Consider the following 16,743-nt stretch of genomic DNA (forward strand, 5'->3'; position numbering starts at 1 on the left):
TTTAAGAAAAAATACCCCTAAATCAATTCAGTGAGCAATCAGGTAAAAATGAAATAAAAGTTTGTATTGAGCGATTTTGATCAACAAGGAAAAATTAGATAGACCATAATGGAATAATCTACATGATTACAGAAATTCTGATAACAAATAAGATGTATATTAGATGGATTAATGTAATTTTAGAATTTGTCAGAGACAAAATATTCATGATCACAATAATAATTAACCTGCACACTAGACAGAAGGATATACATTTATGATTTACTGGGTAACTTATTTTACTTTTAACTTCTTTACATTCTTGAAAAAAAAAGTGTTCAAAGGTCCCCAAAAGAGTCAATTGAACTGGCTGAAAACTTTATTTGAAAAAAATTGAAATTAAAAAAACTTACCCGATTGAGATAGAGCAGGCACTTTTCTAAACACCAGAGGCAACACATGCACGATTTCAGCATACACTTTGCACAAGCATTTTCCTAGATTTTAAACAAAAGTGTTAACAAACCTTCAAAACTTGATAAAACCTGGTTTTAGTCATGCCAACATGACATTGAACGTGAAGGTTTGCTGGGGGATATGAATTTTTACCTTGCCTTTGAGCTGGCTGTGTATATACATAAGGATCAGTCGTGGGATCGTTACCAAAGTGATGATGAAGGAACCCTTGGCTACTGTTCCCAGATGATATTTGATCAGTCGACATACGGAAGAAAGGATTGGAGTTGCTGGCAAGTTATTCTTGTCCCTGAGTAAATTCAGATAAAGGGAGTAATTGGAACAAGATCATGTTAGGAGAGCAAGCACATGTTCATTATTATATAAAGCATTCCCAAACATTGCAATGTATGCACTCCCGAGGAGAAATTGACCGTTAAATTTTTAATGCAAATTTAGTTATTTTAAATTACCTGACTGATGTCAGAGGTTGTCAGAAAATGTTAATTCTTTAAACTACTCCAGAACTTTGTTTAAGAAACCAAGAGCATACAGTGGAATATATTGATGGATAACTTATCAGTTGCAACATTTGTCAGTGCAAATCAGACGTGCTTCATCTCAATGTAGCACAAAATATGATAAATGTGAGCGCATTTAGCCTTCTCTGTGCCGCGGGACACAGAGACCTGGAACAATTCCGTACTGTACTAAGCTAATGGGCCAGATCAACTTGGCAACAAGCCTTTTAGCTTTGCAACAGTCAATGCTGGCACTGGAAAGGAATTGACAACTTAGATTGAAAAGTTAAATCAGGATTTCTTTCTCAATTTAATTAAAATTAATGCTTTTCGTTAATTTATATCATGTTTTGAAAAGTATTTAGTTAGTTTATTTGTCATTCCACTCCTTACAGATCATGCAACGAATGGGACGAAACAGAGTGCCACCAGGGGCCATAGTGCAATACAAATGCAAAACATATATACAGGGGATGACAGTGCAGTGCAATACGATACAGTACAATACAACTAGACAGTGCTATACAACACAATACATATAGACAGGGGATTAAAGGGTGTAAATGGTACAGGTAAAGCATTTAACCTAGAGTTTTTGTTTATATCAGTGTTTTTTTATATTTGTTAAAGTGTGTTTAAATTGTTCCTAAGCCAATATGTTTAAGTAGTATAGAATATAGAACAATACAGCAAAGGATCTGGCCCTTTAGCCCACAATGACCCTGCTCACTATGATGTCAATTTAATTGATCTTATTCTTTTCTGTAAGCATGCTTAAATCCCTCCATTTCCTGTCTGTTCATGTGCCTGTGAAAATACTATTGTATCTGCTTCCATCAATTCCCATTTCAGCCACCTAGCACTCTTATGTGTCAAATAACTTTCTAACAAGATCTCCTTTAAACTTTCTCCTTCTCGCCTTCAAGTTGAGCAAATATGCAGGGAAGCTCACCACCAGTACATGCAAATCTGCAAACAACCAATTAAGGTTGGTTATCACACAAGGGTTGGCAGCTGGTGCAGCTGCTGCTCAAAGCATCAGAGGTTCGAGCTAACCTCGGGTGCTGTCTGTGAAGTTTGCACATTTCTCCCTATGATCAGGTGTGTTTCATCTGGATGGTCAGGTTTCCTCCCACACCTTAAAGATATGCAGGTTTGTACGTTAATTGGCCTCTAAATTTCCCTTTCTGCGTAGGGAGTGGATAAGAAAGTGAGATAACATAGAACTAGCATGAACAGGTGATCAATGGTCGGCGTGGACTCAGTGGGACGAGGGCCTATCTCTAAACTATACTCATTCAGAGACGCTCAACAAGTTGAAGCTCTGTAAGATTGCACACATTCATTCTCTTAGTTTATACACATCCCATCTCAGGGCCTGCAACCCTCTCAGAGATGGTCACCCTGAGGTTTTAAGGTACTTTTGTCAGAAATTTCACCAGAAAGTAAAATTAAGTATATACATGGCACACACACCAGCTGCGCCAGCCAAAGGATTGTTAACAGTCCCTGAGATTTTCCCAACTCCTTAATAGCAAGAGTTTCAGATATTGGGCTTTTCTAGTGGAAATGAGGGGAGGGTTTGTACTTTGTCAATAAAAGTCCAATTTATTTTAATTGGCAAAGGTTAGGGGCCATGACACAAAATCATACAAAAGCAAATGGAGTGGATTCTGCTCTATAGAAATAGACAATGCTAGTATGCTTAGTAAACTTTAATATCAGACCCACTTTAGGAAACTTTAATATCAGACCCACAATGGCTTGAAACACTGAATTTTGTTCAGGTCCTTAAAAGGCTGGAACTCCTTGCTTCTGTATACGGTCTATGAATAGTAAATTCAGAAAGCTGAATCTGTCAGTTCACTCCGCTGTTGTGGTCCTCTTGGAATTCAACCACCTTAACTCCTCAGAACTCAATGTTAATAAACTTGCATGTCTTCAAGAAATGCATTTATTCCTCAATAACATAATTTTACAAAATGGAAGCAGTGAAGCTGTTTTTGTAACCAAAACTGGTTTTGTAAGACGGCTGGTTTGATGCTTGTCTACCAAAAATCAACCTTGAATTACTCAACTCTCTACAAGATCTCCTTTTCCAAACCCAAAGGCAAAACAAAGTTTCCCACCCACTTAAACCTCAGTGTAAATGCAGAAAATATCAGGACTGATCAAACAAAATTGTGCAAATCAGTAATATTTCAAAACCTTCTCTGGTATTCTGGATTTACTAAAGAAAATACTACATATTGATAAATAACCCATTACTACCAAAGGTATTTCAAAAGATGCTTGGCTGACAAGATTGATTGGAAGATACAGCAAGGAAACAGGCCCATCGGCCCACAGAGTCTATAACCGACCATTGATCACCCATTTCTTACTAGTTCAATGTCCGCAATGAGGTAGGTTGGGAGATTGGACAATTCAGAAGTTTAAGAGCAGAGGGTAAAAAAACTGTTCCCAAGTCAAAAGCAGACAGTCAATGGGGCAAATAGATTACTCCTACATCACAAGAAACATTAAGAATGCAAAATGATTTAATCACATTTAAAATTTCGAAAACCCAATTTGTGAGAAGTAATCCATTCCTGGTGATTTCTATGACTATGGAAAAGTCTAATCTGATCTATGTCTATCTTTGTAAAAGAAACAATTGGATTTAATTGTCAGACCTTGAACACAGCAAGATTAATAAAACATTGTGATTTTTATTTCAACAAAATCTTTACAACCCAGGAAAACAGAAGCTCCTGGAACAACCAAAAGATTCATTTATTTTGTATCAACATTTGGCTTGTCTCCAACAACTCCTACTTCCAGGTTGCATCACAGCTTGGTTTGGGAACAACTCTGGCCAGGATCATAAGAAATTGCAGATTGTTGCAGACGAGGCTCAGTCCATCACACAAAACTATCATTGACTCCGTCTACACTTCATACTGTCTCTAGAAAGCAGCCAACATAATCAAGGACCTTTTCATTTCCTCTTCTCCCTGCTGTAGTCAGGCAGAAGATACAAAAGCTTGAAAGCACGTACCAAGAGATTCAGGAACAGTTTCTTCCCCTGTTATACTACCTCTTTGGAATTGTAAAGCTCCAATGCTGAACTATATTCTGCACTTAGGTATTTTTCTCTTTGCTCTACCTGTTGTACTGTGTAGAGCTTGATTGTATTCATGTATAGTATTAGACAATAGGTGCAGGAGGAGGTCATTCGGCCCTTCGAGCCAGCACCGCCATTCAATGTGATCATGGCTGATCATTCTCAATCAGTACCCCGTTCCTGCTTTCTCCCCATACCCCCTGACTCCGCTATCCTTAAGAGCTCTATCTAGCTCTCTCTTGAATGTATTCAGAGAATTGGCCTCCACTGCCCTCTGAGGCAGAGAATTCCACAGATTCACAACTCTCTGACTAAAAAAGTTTTAGATCTCCGTTCTAAATGGCCTACCCCTTATTCTTAAACTGTGGCCCCTGGTTCTGGACTCCCCCAACATTGGGAACATGTTTCCTGCCTCTAACGTGTCCAACCCCTTAATAATCTTATACGTTTCGATAAGATCCCCTCTCATCCTTCTAAATTCCAGTGTATACAAACCTAGTCGCTCCAGTCTTTCAACATATGACAGTCCCGCCATTCCGGGAATTAACCTAGTAAACCTACGCTGCACGCCCTCAATAGCAAGAATATCCTTCCTCAAATTTGGAGACCAAAACTGCACACAGTACTCCAGGTGCGGTCTCACTAGGGCCCTGTACAACTGCAGAAGGACCTCTTTGCTCCTATACTCAACTCCTCTTGTTATGAAGGCCAACATTCCATTGGCTTTCTCCACTGCCTGCTGTACCTGCATGCTTCCTTTCAGTGACTGATGCACTAAGACACCCAGATCACATTGTACGTTCCCTTTTCCTAACTTGACACCATTCAGATAATAATCTGCCTTCCTATTCTTACCACCAAAGTGGATAACCTCACACTTATCTACATTAAACTGCATCTGCCATGCATCTGCCCACTCACACAACCTGTCCAAGTCACTCTGCAACCTCATAGCATCTTCCTCACAGTTCACACTGCCACCTAGCTTTGTATCATCGGCAAATTTGCTAATGGTACTTTTAATCCCTTCACCCAAGTCATTGATGTATATTGTAAATAGCTGCGGTCCCAACACCGAGCCTTGCGGTACCCCACTAGTCACTGCCTGCCATTCTGAAAGGGACCCATTTATCCCCACTCTTTGCTTTCTGTCTGTCAACCAACTTTCTATCCATGTCAGTACCCTACCTCCAATACCATGTACTCTAATTTTGCCCACCAATCTCCTATGTGGGACCTTGTCGAAGGCTTTCTGAAAGTCGAGGTACATCACATCCACCGGCTCTCCCCTGTCAATTTTCCTAGTTACATCCTCAAAAAATTCCAGAAGATTAGTCAAGCACAATTTCCCCATCGTAAATCCATGCTGACTCAGAACGATCCTGTTACTGCGATCCAAATGCTCCGCAATTTCGTCTTTTATAATTGACTCCAGCATCTTCCCCACCACTGATGTCAGACTAACTGGTCTATAATTTCCCATTTTCTCTCTCCCTCCTTTCTTGAAAAGTGAGATAACATTAGCTACCCTCCAATCCACAGGAACTGACCCGGAATCTATAGAACATTGGAAAATAATCACTAATGCGTCCACAATTTCTAGAGCCACCTCCTTAAGCACCCTGGGATGCAGACCATCAGGCCCTGGGGATTTATCAGCCTTGAGTCCCATCAGTCTACCCAAAACTTTTTCCTGCCTAATGTGGATTTCCTCCAGGTCCTCTGTCACCCTAGGATCTCTGGCCACTAGAACATCTGGGAGGTTGTTTGTATCCTCCTTAGTGAAGACAGATCCAAAGTACCGGTTCAACTCGTCTGCCATTTCCTTGTTCCCCATAATAAATTCCCCTGCTTCTGTCTTCAAGGGACCCACATTTGCCTTGACTATTTTTTTCCTCTTCACATACCTAAAAAAGCTTTTACTATCCTCCTTTATATTATTGGCTAGTTTACCCTCGTACCTCATCTTTTCTCCCCGTATTGCCTTTTTAGTTATCTTCTGTTGCTCTTTAAAAGAGTCCCAATCCTCTGGATCCCACTCTTCTTTGCTATGTTATACTTCTTCCCTTTTATTTTTATGTTGTCCTTGACTTCCCTTGTCAGCCACGGGTGCCTCTTACTCCCCTTAGAATCTTTCCTCCTCTTTGGGATAAATTGATCCTGCATTATTATCTGATTAAATTGCATAGCATAAAGGTTTTCACGTGACCATAAAAAACAAATATCAACATGTCACATGACTCTTTGGGATCAACACAGAAGATGGTTTTATTCTGCTCAAAACAGATCCAACAAAAAAAGAAATGGAAATGATGGATCGTAATGATCTATACAATATATTTCACAGACTATACTAGAAACTGAGTGTCTAGAATTTTGGAAAGTTCAGAAAGTGGGTCGAATGCGAGAAAGAGCAAATAAATTGAATTTTACAATTGACCTCATGTAGTTTGTTATGGCTCTTCAGATGCTCACCCAGGTAAATTTTAAATATCACTAGACGAGCCATGGACCCATTGGGTTCCCGTTGTTACTAAAAGTTCTTTAGTAAATTGTCAGTTTCTTAGTTGAACTAAATTAAGGCTCATGTTTCAATCAAAAGCACTTAAACAATTGGTTGGGCAGAAAGCAGCCAAAACGGTACACCGTAAACGATAGCGCAACAATTTGAACGAAACACGACCCGTGATGACAGCCCCGAGGCCGGTGACGGGGGAGAGAAAAGGGGAGAGGGAGCCACTCACCCCGGCCCCGGGCAGCCATCACAGCGGGCAGCAGCAGGAGAGCTGCTTCAAATCTAACTCTACCATTATAAAATCTACTTAGGGCATGGTCCCCTCTCCACATTATCTCAATTACCAGGTTTCTCACTAAGGTAAATAGAAATGTTAATTAATTCTTAAACACGCGATTCTGTGCATTGTGTTCATGAGTGTTTTATTGATTTACAAGTTGCAACCAATATGACACCCAATTTGGCTTCACTTTTTGTGGGAAAATAATGTATCAGATCATTAATTGGCCAATGACAACTTTAAAAGGCAAATTCAACGACAAGAACACGTTACAGAAAGGAGGCCTTAGACCAAAAAATTATGATTTTCTATGCTTGCATTTAATGTTTGGGTACTTTGGAAACCACGGATTTTCCCCTTGTTTATCCACTAATATTAGGCAGATGTTAAAAAGAAGCACTGTTTATACAATGTCCAGACTCAAATTTGTACATGACCTATCACTATCACGTTGATACATGTCAAATGTTTGAAAAAAATAGACAAACAATAAAAATACTTGAACATTTCTTGTAATATAAAGCACTCCAAGTAACAACATATCATGTGACACATCAAGAACTTGCTGTGTAAAAAATCAAACCATTAGCAATTTAACAAACAGCATCACTGATTGTGTGAACCATTACCAAGCCACCATAGGCTGCAAATCGGAGATTCTGTAGTGGAACATTAAACAAACTTAAAATTGCAAAAAGACCCAAGTGCTCTGTCGGAAATCTGCAGAAAAGGATATTTAATACAATTAAAACACTGACACCAAGGAAAGATAGTTTTTAATGTAATTTTAGCCTGCAAGAACTCCATTGAAACTTGCGTTGTGGGTATGCTCTCATTTTCTTAAATCCAATATTACAGTAAAAACAATAGTAGTGACAATAATAAATATGAGCTGTCAATAAATTTTAATACACCCATTTGTTCTGATAACTATATATGCCTTACTTAGAGAAGTTTTTGTTATCAACAGGACAATTCAAGTCAGGACAATTCAAGTCAAATCCTACAGTGGAATTCTCTGCCTCAGAAGGCAGTGGAGGCCAGTTCGTTGGATGCTTTCAAGAGCGAGCTGGATAGAGCTCTTAAGGATAGCGGAGTGAGGGGGTATGGGGAGAAGGCAGGAACGGGGTACTGATTGAGAGTGATCAGCCATGATCGCATTGAATGGCGGTGCTGGCTCGAAGGGCTGAATGGCCTACTCCTGCACCTATTGTCTATTGTCTATTGTCTAAATAAACAAAGGTTTCTTGGTTTCCAGAGTCCTGCTGCATAACTGCACAACATTGCTTTCTAGGTACATTCCTGCACAACAATTGCCTTAGAAATGATCACAGAAACTAGGTTGGGCAAAGTCACAAAAAATGATATAAAATTATATCAAACCTATTCCACTTGAAACAAATTACATCAGCCAATTGTAGTTCGATGTGACAATTCAGGTCTGAAAGCCGGAGATTTAATGAATTCTTCTGAGACAGACTGCATAGCCTCAGAAATTAGGTAAGATCTCTAGGGACGATGAATCACAAAACGAGCGAAACAAAAGGGGTTTACAAGGGCGATATCAGAATTTTTAAAAGCTATTCTATAAAAATGGCCAAGGAGAGACACGTTGGTGTTTTTTTTAATTAATGGCACATTTTAAACTGGCAAAGGGGGAGACAATGGGAACAAAACTCATAACAAATTAAATGAGATCCTCCAGTTCTATTTGTAATAACTAGTTCTGCACTGGGTGGTTCTAACATTTGCCCTGATAAAACCTGACGAAACAATGGTTGATGACAGCAAATATTGCCCAGCCAGTAAAAGTATAAAATCTGAAAAGAATTCAATACAATTCAGCAAATAGCACCATGTAATTTAATGCTCAGCAGCTAACTTCATGAGTGCTACATATCACAGGTGCCAACCCACCCCCACACCCTCATTAGCATAGTCACATGGAAGGAATGCACAAATTATGTTGAAAGAAGTGTTGAGCGCTGTAGAAGGGAAAGGTAAATATCTCCAGTCAATGTGAATGCATGATTAAAAAGGAGAAATAAAGGAAAAATAAATACCCACCAAAATATCTCTAAACTATGCCAAATTACAGTTCTTAAGCAGCTAATCTGAATGGAAATGTATACTTCCACAAACTGAAGTTGTTTTAAAAAAACAGCATCTAGAGTAAGAGGAAGATCATTCTTTGTTCCAATGCACGGCCAATTCTGCTTTCAAAGAGGAACAGGAAACGTAGGCGATTTATTTCCTAAAACCCCTACATTCCAAAGTATTCACCGTGCAAATAAAATTACGTTGCCATTGCATTTACGTTAACCATTGGAATACCAAAGAAACAATTGGCATGCCTTGTGTTAAGAACTAGCAAAAGCACTCAATTGTACAGCACACTAATTTTTCTCAAACTGCTAATGTGCTAATGGAAAAAAAAATCTCCAATTGCTAATGGGTTTTTTCAAAATGTTCTCAACTGTTAACTGGGAATGTACAACAGACGTTAACCTAGCACTTGTATTGGAATCCAAATTAAAGACGCTAAAACTGAACATCAAAAAGCATCAACCACAACCAATTTCCAACAATCTAGATTGAATCAGGTGACTTTGGGTTTCAGGTCACATTAGAGCCAAACTTGCACATTAAAGCTCCAGTGAATCCATGCACATCAGGAGTTATTTCAAAGCCACATTTTTAAGCTCTTCCTGTCCAAATATTTCCTGTTCCTAATAAGTCAGCTTTCCCATGAATATCTCACACAACTGCATTACATTCTGTAGGAAGGTACCCTGTGGAAAAATAATAATTTTCTGCAAGTGGAAAAATATTAACTGCAAAAAACCATACCAAAAATAATAATGAAAATTATTTGAACCATTTCTAACATGTAACATAGACGTATGTACAGTTGTACGGAATAGTGAAAGTTTTGGATAGAGTGGATGTGGAGAGGATGTTTGCATTAGTGGGAGAGTCTAGGACTAGAGGTCCCAGCCTCAGAATTAAGGGAAGTTCTTTTATGTAGGAGGTGAGGAGATATTTCTTTAGAGGGTGGTGAATCTGTGGAATTATTTGTCACAGAAGGCTGTAAAGGCCAAATCATAGATTCTTGATTAGTACAGGTGTCAGAGGTTATGGGGAGAAGGCGGGAGAATGGAGTTAGGAGGGTGAGATAGATCAGCCATGATAAAGTGGCTACCTAGCCTTGCCTTGCAGAGGTTGATGGGATGCTTGCCTAAAGAAAATGCGGCTAAAAGAATGTGTACTGCAAAAGGCAAGCCCAGACAGCTAACTTGTTTGCAAAGATACTTGACTAAAGGAAATGTGGCTAGTTGCAAGAATGTGATAATGGCCGAAACTACCTTCATGTCTAGTTACATGAATGTGATAATTGCCTCTAATGTGTACGTGGTTAGTTGCATGAATATCAAGTCAAGTCAAGTCAATTTTATTTGTATAGCACATTTAAAAACAACCCACGTTGACCAAAGTGCTGTACATCTGATTAGGTACTAAGGAAAAAAATGAAACATACAGTAGCATGCAAACAGTTCACAGCGCCTCCTCAATGAGCCTCAAACGCTAGGGAGTAGAAATAGGTTTTGAGCCTGGACTTAAAGGAGTCGATGGAGGGGGCAGTTCTGATGGGGAGAGGGATGCTGTTCCACAGTCTAGGAGCTGCAACCGCAAAAGCGCGGTCACCCCTGAGCTTAAGCCTAGACCGCGGGATAGTGAGTAGCCCAAGTCGGCCGACCTGAGGGACCTGGAGTTAGAGAGGTGGGTTAGAAGATTTTTGATGTAGGGGGGGGAATGTCCATTTAGGGCTTTATACGTGAATAGCAGGAGCTTGAAGTTGATTCTGTACCGTACAGGGAGCCAGTGGAGAGAGGCCAGAATCGGGGTGATGTGGTCCCTTTTACGGGTACCCGTCAGGAGTCTCGCTGCGGCGTTTTGGACCAGTTGCAGGCGGGACAGGGAAGATTGGCTGATCCCAGTGTATAGGGAGTTGCAGTAGTCTAGGCGGGAGGAAATGAAAGCGTGAATGATTTTTTCTGTGTAGTCGAATTGGAGGAAAGGTTTGATTTTAGCTATCATATCATATCATATATTTACAGCCGGAAACAGGCCTTTTCGGCCCTCCAAGTCCGTGCCGCCCAGTGATCCCCGTACATTAACACTATCCTACACCCACTAGGGACAATTTTTTACATTTACCCAGCCAATTAACCTACATACCTGTACGTCTTTGGAGTTGGAAGAAGCTGGCTTTTACCACAGCGTTGACTTGCTTATCAAATTTTAATGCAGAGTCAAATATCATGCCGAGGTTTTTGACATGCGGTTTGACTAGGCAGGATAGGCTTCCAAGACTGCCTGTTATCGATTTGATGGAGTCGGGGGGGCCGAATAGGATGACCTCAGACTTGCTCTCATTTAATTGGAGGAAGTTCTGTGCCATCCAACATTTTATGTCCTCAAGGCAGTGTAAGAGGCTGTTTAAATTTGACTGGTTGTTGGGTTTCAGGGGGAGGTAAAGCTGAGTGTCATCGGCATAGCAGTGGAAAGAAATGCCGTGCCTTTGAATGATTTGGCCAAGGGGGAGCATGTATAGAGAGAAGAGAATGGGGCCTAGGATGGAGCCTTGTGGAACTCCGCAGGAGAGGCCAGCTGGAGCAGAGGAATAACTGCCTATGTTGATGGCGAAACTCCTATCTTTGAGGTACGAAGCGAACCAGCTCAGGGCAGTGCCATCAATGCCAACCGCGTACCGGAGACGGTCAATAAGGATGGTGTGGTCCACTGTATCGAACGCTGCGCTGAGGTCGAGAAGGAGCAGGATTGCACAGTCGCCGGTGTCGATGGCGAGAAGCAGGTCGTTGTGTACCTTCAACAAGGCAGACTCTGTGCTGTGGTGGGCTCTGAAACCTGACTGGAAACTTTCCAGGATGGTGTTTTGGTGCAGGTAGGGCACTAATTGGTTTAGAATTTCCTTTTCAAGGACTTTTGACAGGAATGGCAGTTTGGAAATGGGTCTGTAGTTGCTAGGCAAGGTGGGGTCGAGGTTAGGTTTTTTCAGTAGGGGCTGGACCACCGCGTGCTTGAAACAGGTTGGAACAGTGCCAGTGGCCAGAGAACTGTTGATAATAGAGAGGATGCTGGGACCGGCTATTGCAATGACATCCTTCAGAAGGGCAGTGGGGGCAGGATCAAGGGGGCAGGTTGCAGGTTTCATAGCGGAGACAAGCTTTGCAAGGGAGGATAGAGTGACGGGTTGGAAGCAGTCCAATTTAGATGAACAGACTAGTGAGACAGCTAGGTCACGGGTGGGAGGGGAAATGTTCATTCTAATGTTAATGTGATAACGGCCTAAACTGCCTTCATGTCTGGTTACATGAATGTGATAATTGCCTCTATTATGTACCTTGAACACTGGAAGTTGTGCTGCAAAATTTTAGTTCAGACAGCTAACTTGGAGCAGGACTAGTCCATACATGGTAAAGACATGTGCTCGTGGACTCTGCATTGTCACCTCCATAATAAAGGCTGTATCCTGCTAATTCTTTGGGTAGAACTTTAACAGCCGTGATTTAATGGCGGAGTAGACTTGATGGGCCGAATGGCCTAATTCTTTTCCTATTCCTTATGTTCTTATCACCTTATGACCTTAACCAGGGCACTAATGAATCCAAGCCCGAGGAGAAGGGAAGGTTTTGCCAGGATGGGCAGGAAGGCATGATGCTGTGTGCATGCACTGTTGGGGTGGAGGCAAGGGGGCAGCATTAATCACATGATAAATTAAACCAAGCTTCTATTCCTCCTCTCCGATTGATACAAAAATAATCTTGGTGCAATGTAAAGGGAAACAAGGAAACTGTATGGGCCTCAAATGATATCACTCGCCATTGATTAATGGATTACTTATACAGAAGCCATTTGTGGGAGCTTGCTCTGTAGTAATTGGCAGCTACATTTCCCCATGCATCATCGTTTTGCAATATTATGAGCCACGGTAGCGCAGTGGTAGAGTTGCTGCTTTACAGCGAATGCAGCGCCGGAGACTCAGGTTCGATCCTGACTACGGGTGCTGCACTGTAAGGAGTTTGTACGTTCTCCCCGTGACCTGCGTGGGTTTTCTCCGAGATCTTCGGTTTCCTCCCACACTCCAAAGACGTACAGGTATGTAGGTTAATTGGCTGGGTAAATGTTAAAAAAAAAAAAAAAAAAAAAATTGTCCCTAGTGGGTGTAGGATAGTGTTAATGTACGGGGATCACTGGGCGGCACGGACTTGGTGGGCCGAAAAGGCCTGTTTCCGGCTGTATATATATGATATGATATGATAATAGGTTTCATGGAAAACTAATGGTTTTTAAACATGTGGAAACCTACAAGTATAAAAATTAAACTTACAAATGGAGCAACAACATCATGAAGTTATGCCTAGAAAACTCAAAAGTAAAATTTATGGTCATATATAATTATAAATATTTGAAATTCTCAAAAATCTCTTACCGGGTAAAATAATAAGTTACTACAGCTCCAGCTACAGTCATCTGTTGACAGGCCAGTATGAATTCACTGATCCAAATGAGACCAACTAGATGATAAATCCAAGTATACTGTAGAGGACCGGAGACCTTAAACTCGACAGAACCCTCAGATTTCTTTTCAGGACTGCCTATAATGGAAAAGAGGGTGATTGGGTTTTGGGTGGGTTAGGTAAGCAAAAGAAACAAATTATTCCAAGGACAACTGCAATTTATAAAAATGAATCAAATATACCACAAAATTAAAAAATAATACTCCCAAGTGTACAATAGATCGACATCAATTAAATAAAAATAAGTCAAGGCCCAGGATTTACAAGTAATGGGCCTGGGCCACTGATATCTTATCCCTCAGTATTCTCTCCAGGTAAGATATCTGGAGAGGATTCTTGGTTCTTGGTCCTCCAAAATATTTCAAATGGAATTTAAACTGGAGGTTTAAATGAGAACAAGTGAACAGACATTTCAGAGTGCAGCATGACCACACCCTTCATCCGCAAAGCATCTTCACAAGACATTCAAGACGTGGTTTTGGAAAAGATTTAGTATGTGGGGCTATCAGGGAAAGAAAGGGATAAGATTCGTGGATGGGGATCATGGGGTAGAAAGAGTTTGGGAGGAGGGAGGTATTGCATTCAAACCGAGTGACTAAGTGGAAGCAGGGTCAAGCCAGAGGGGTTACTTCAAGTAGCTGTTGTGGGTGCTGCAGCTTGCCGCAATACAGCACAGAGAAATGCCTCACAGGTGAAGAGCGAGACAGCACTGCACTGACATGTCTGTTCACATATCCTCCTCAGTCTGGAGAGGGTGTAGCAAAGGAGAGGCTTGGCTGTGACTCCCAACCCAATCAACATGTTAAAATCACAGCCAAATCTTATTTATCGACATTTTTGAGGCTTACAAGTAAACATTGACAAAATGTTTTATCACCAACATAAATTCCATAAGACTGAAATGTATTCTGTAACTCAAATTTTTGGGTGGTGTTTTGCGGATTGAGCAAGGTTGAATTTCTGTAATCCAGATACCATAACATGGGACTTGCCTGCATTCTCCCTTCTCATACACCTTTGTGGGGGTGAAATGCAACTAAGGTCAGTTAACTCCAGGGATTAAAATTTGATGTCAATTTATATCCAATGTACACAAGTATTCGTAACTCTGCAATTTTATTTTCACACAAGTTTCATTATTTGAGGTTATCTCTGTCCCTACATAATGAAAGTGTACAAATATCATTCACAATTTGCTCTCAACCGTGATATTTAATTTTTCTTCACAAACATATGACCCTTAATTCTAACAGGGAGTAAATAAATACAATTTTGGATTCACGCAAAAATTCTCAAATGCTAGCGAAATAGAAAGAAATTGTAGGAAAAAATTAACCAAAATCTGTCAAATTAACATTACAGGAATAAATTCTGCATAACCTTACCTGCTGTGGCCAGTAACAAGAGCACTGCAATCCAATAGACCCAGAAAAATGCCAAGGCAAGGAATGTCCAGAGTGATTGAAAAATGAGAAGTGGAATGTGAATGAACACTTTTCCTGCCACATGGAATAAGGCTATTGTAAGGGCCACACGCTTTCTCATTATTAGCATTAACAGCAGTAAAATTACCTGCAAAATACAAACTATACATTAGTTGACTTCCATTACCCATATTTTTGAAAGCATGAAAAAAGTGGAGTAGCAGCAAAATGTTACGATGTTTGCTGCCCTAAAGTGGAACATTTTCCTGCAACGTTGTTTAGACTGTTTGAAATGGGTGCAAAATGCTGGACAGAATTCTCAGGGAGGACTTAAGGCCCATATATGATTTGCAAGACTAACAGCTTTAAGGAGTAGTCTCTAAACCCCAATTTTCCGTCCACCCAACAAGGCCTCCCCTTTTCCTGGGGAAAAAGGGGAAATTTTGGTTAATTATTTGCCAGAATGCAAAGGGACTTTCTAATGCGAAGATAGACACAAACTGCTGGAGTAACTCAGCGGGTCAGGCAACATCTCGGGAGAGAAGGATTGGGTGACGTTTCGGGTCGAGACCCTTCTTCAGACAGATGTCAGGGGAGGGGGCGGGACAACGATGGGATGTAGTCAGAGACAGTAAAACTAGTGGGAGAACTGGGAAGAGGGAGGGAACTTTTTAATGCTTTCAGTCAATGACAAGGAATCTACACTTCAATAGTTACAACCGAAGATTCATTGTTCCTCCAAGGTATTTATTCACAAAATGCTGGAGTAACTCAGCAGATCAGGCAGCATCTCAGGAGAGAAGGAATGGGTGACGTTTCGGGTCAAGACCCTTCTTCAGACTTCTTTGTTCCTCCAAAGTCAAAACAGGTTTCACGCAAGGCCTCTCCTTATGACTGTTACCAGGCAATTGCAAATGAGAATTTGTGGGAAGTCATCGATAATCACAAAGAGTAAAGATGGCAGCCATTGGAAGCAATGTCTTTCTTCAGTGGACCAGCAAAAGACATTCCTAATGCATCTAATGTCCAGCACAAATCTCAGGACCTCACGCAAGGCCTCTCCTTATGACTGTTACCAGGCGATTGCAAATGAGAATTTGTGGGTAATCATCGATAATCACATATGTCCATGTCCATTGTCCATATTCAGAGACTTCATTTGTGAATCCACACTCCCCCATTCCCAGCATGCAATTCTGTATTACTGATGTTAAAGTCACTTGGTCTGGGCTCCTCCCACACTCTCTAAATTCCTGAACACACAACTCAGTACATTTCTCTTTTGCTAGTGACCTCCTCCACAACCTGATCCCCTTCATCCACATTTGGTTCTTACTCACATTTGGCCATTCACTAATTCCGACTAAAGGTGAAACACCGTTTTTCCAGCAACTGATTGTCTACCCACCCCTATAATCCGGACAAAATTACAAGAGCTCAATTGAAACTCCCCGAGTGGACACAGATGGCATTGCAAGTGGCATGTGCTCTTTCCAGTCTTTCCAGAATTAACTATGCTCAAACTTCTCTCCTGTTTCACAAAGACAATACATTAAACTCTCATTTTAACAACCCACTTATAACACAGATATCGGATATATGTCATAGCTGTCAACCCGTCCCCGGCTCGCACTGTCCCTCTGCCCGTTTAGAGCCCCATTCCGACACCTACAGGAGGAGGCGGCGGCAGCGGGAGGAGGGAGCCCCAGCTTCCGACCTTCAGGTCACTGCCTCATCCCTCCCTCCCTCCTCAAACCACTGTAGCCACCTCCTTCTTCACCCAGAGTCGCTGACATACTCCACCTTGGAAGCAACAGAGGAGAGGGGAGGGGAGGGAGCCCCAAAGTGATCAAGGGGGCA

The 16,743-nt window shown here is 41.1% G+C and overlaps 1 protein-coding gene across 1 annotated transcript in view; it reads right to left on the bottom strand.

The window, feature by feature from the left end:
- The window catches only part of LOC144590152 (choline transporter-like protein 1), a 68,533-nt gene that overhangs the window by 15,290 nt on the left and 36,500 nt on the right, over nucleotides 1-16,743 (bottom strand). The window contains exons 9-12 of the mRNA XM_078394986.1: nucleotides 14,845-15,031; nucleotides 13,372-13,537; nucleotides 589-745; nucleotides 393-476 (exon numbers count right to left, since the gene is read on the bottom strand). Of these exons, the coding sequence (XP_078251112.1) occupies nucleotides 393-476; nucleotides 589-745; nucleotides 13,372-13,537; nucleotides 14,845-15,031 (594 nt within the window). The remainder of the gene's footprint in view (nucleotides 1-392; nucleotides 477-588; nucleotides 746-13,371; nucleotides 13,538-14,844; nucleotides 15,032-16,743) is intronic.

This window comes from Rhinoraja longicauda, chromosome 3, assembly GCF_053455715.1.
Source record: "Rhinoraja longicauda isolate Sanriku21f chromosome 3, sRhiLon1.1, whole genome shotgun sequence".
NCBI lineage: Eukaryota > Metazoa > Chordata > Chondrichthyes > Rajiformes > Arhynchobatidae > Rhinoraja > Rhinoraja longicauda.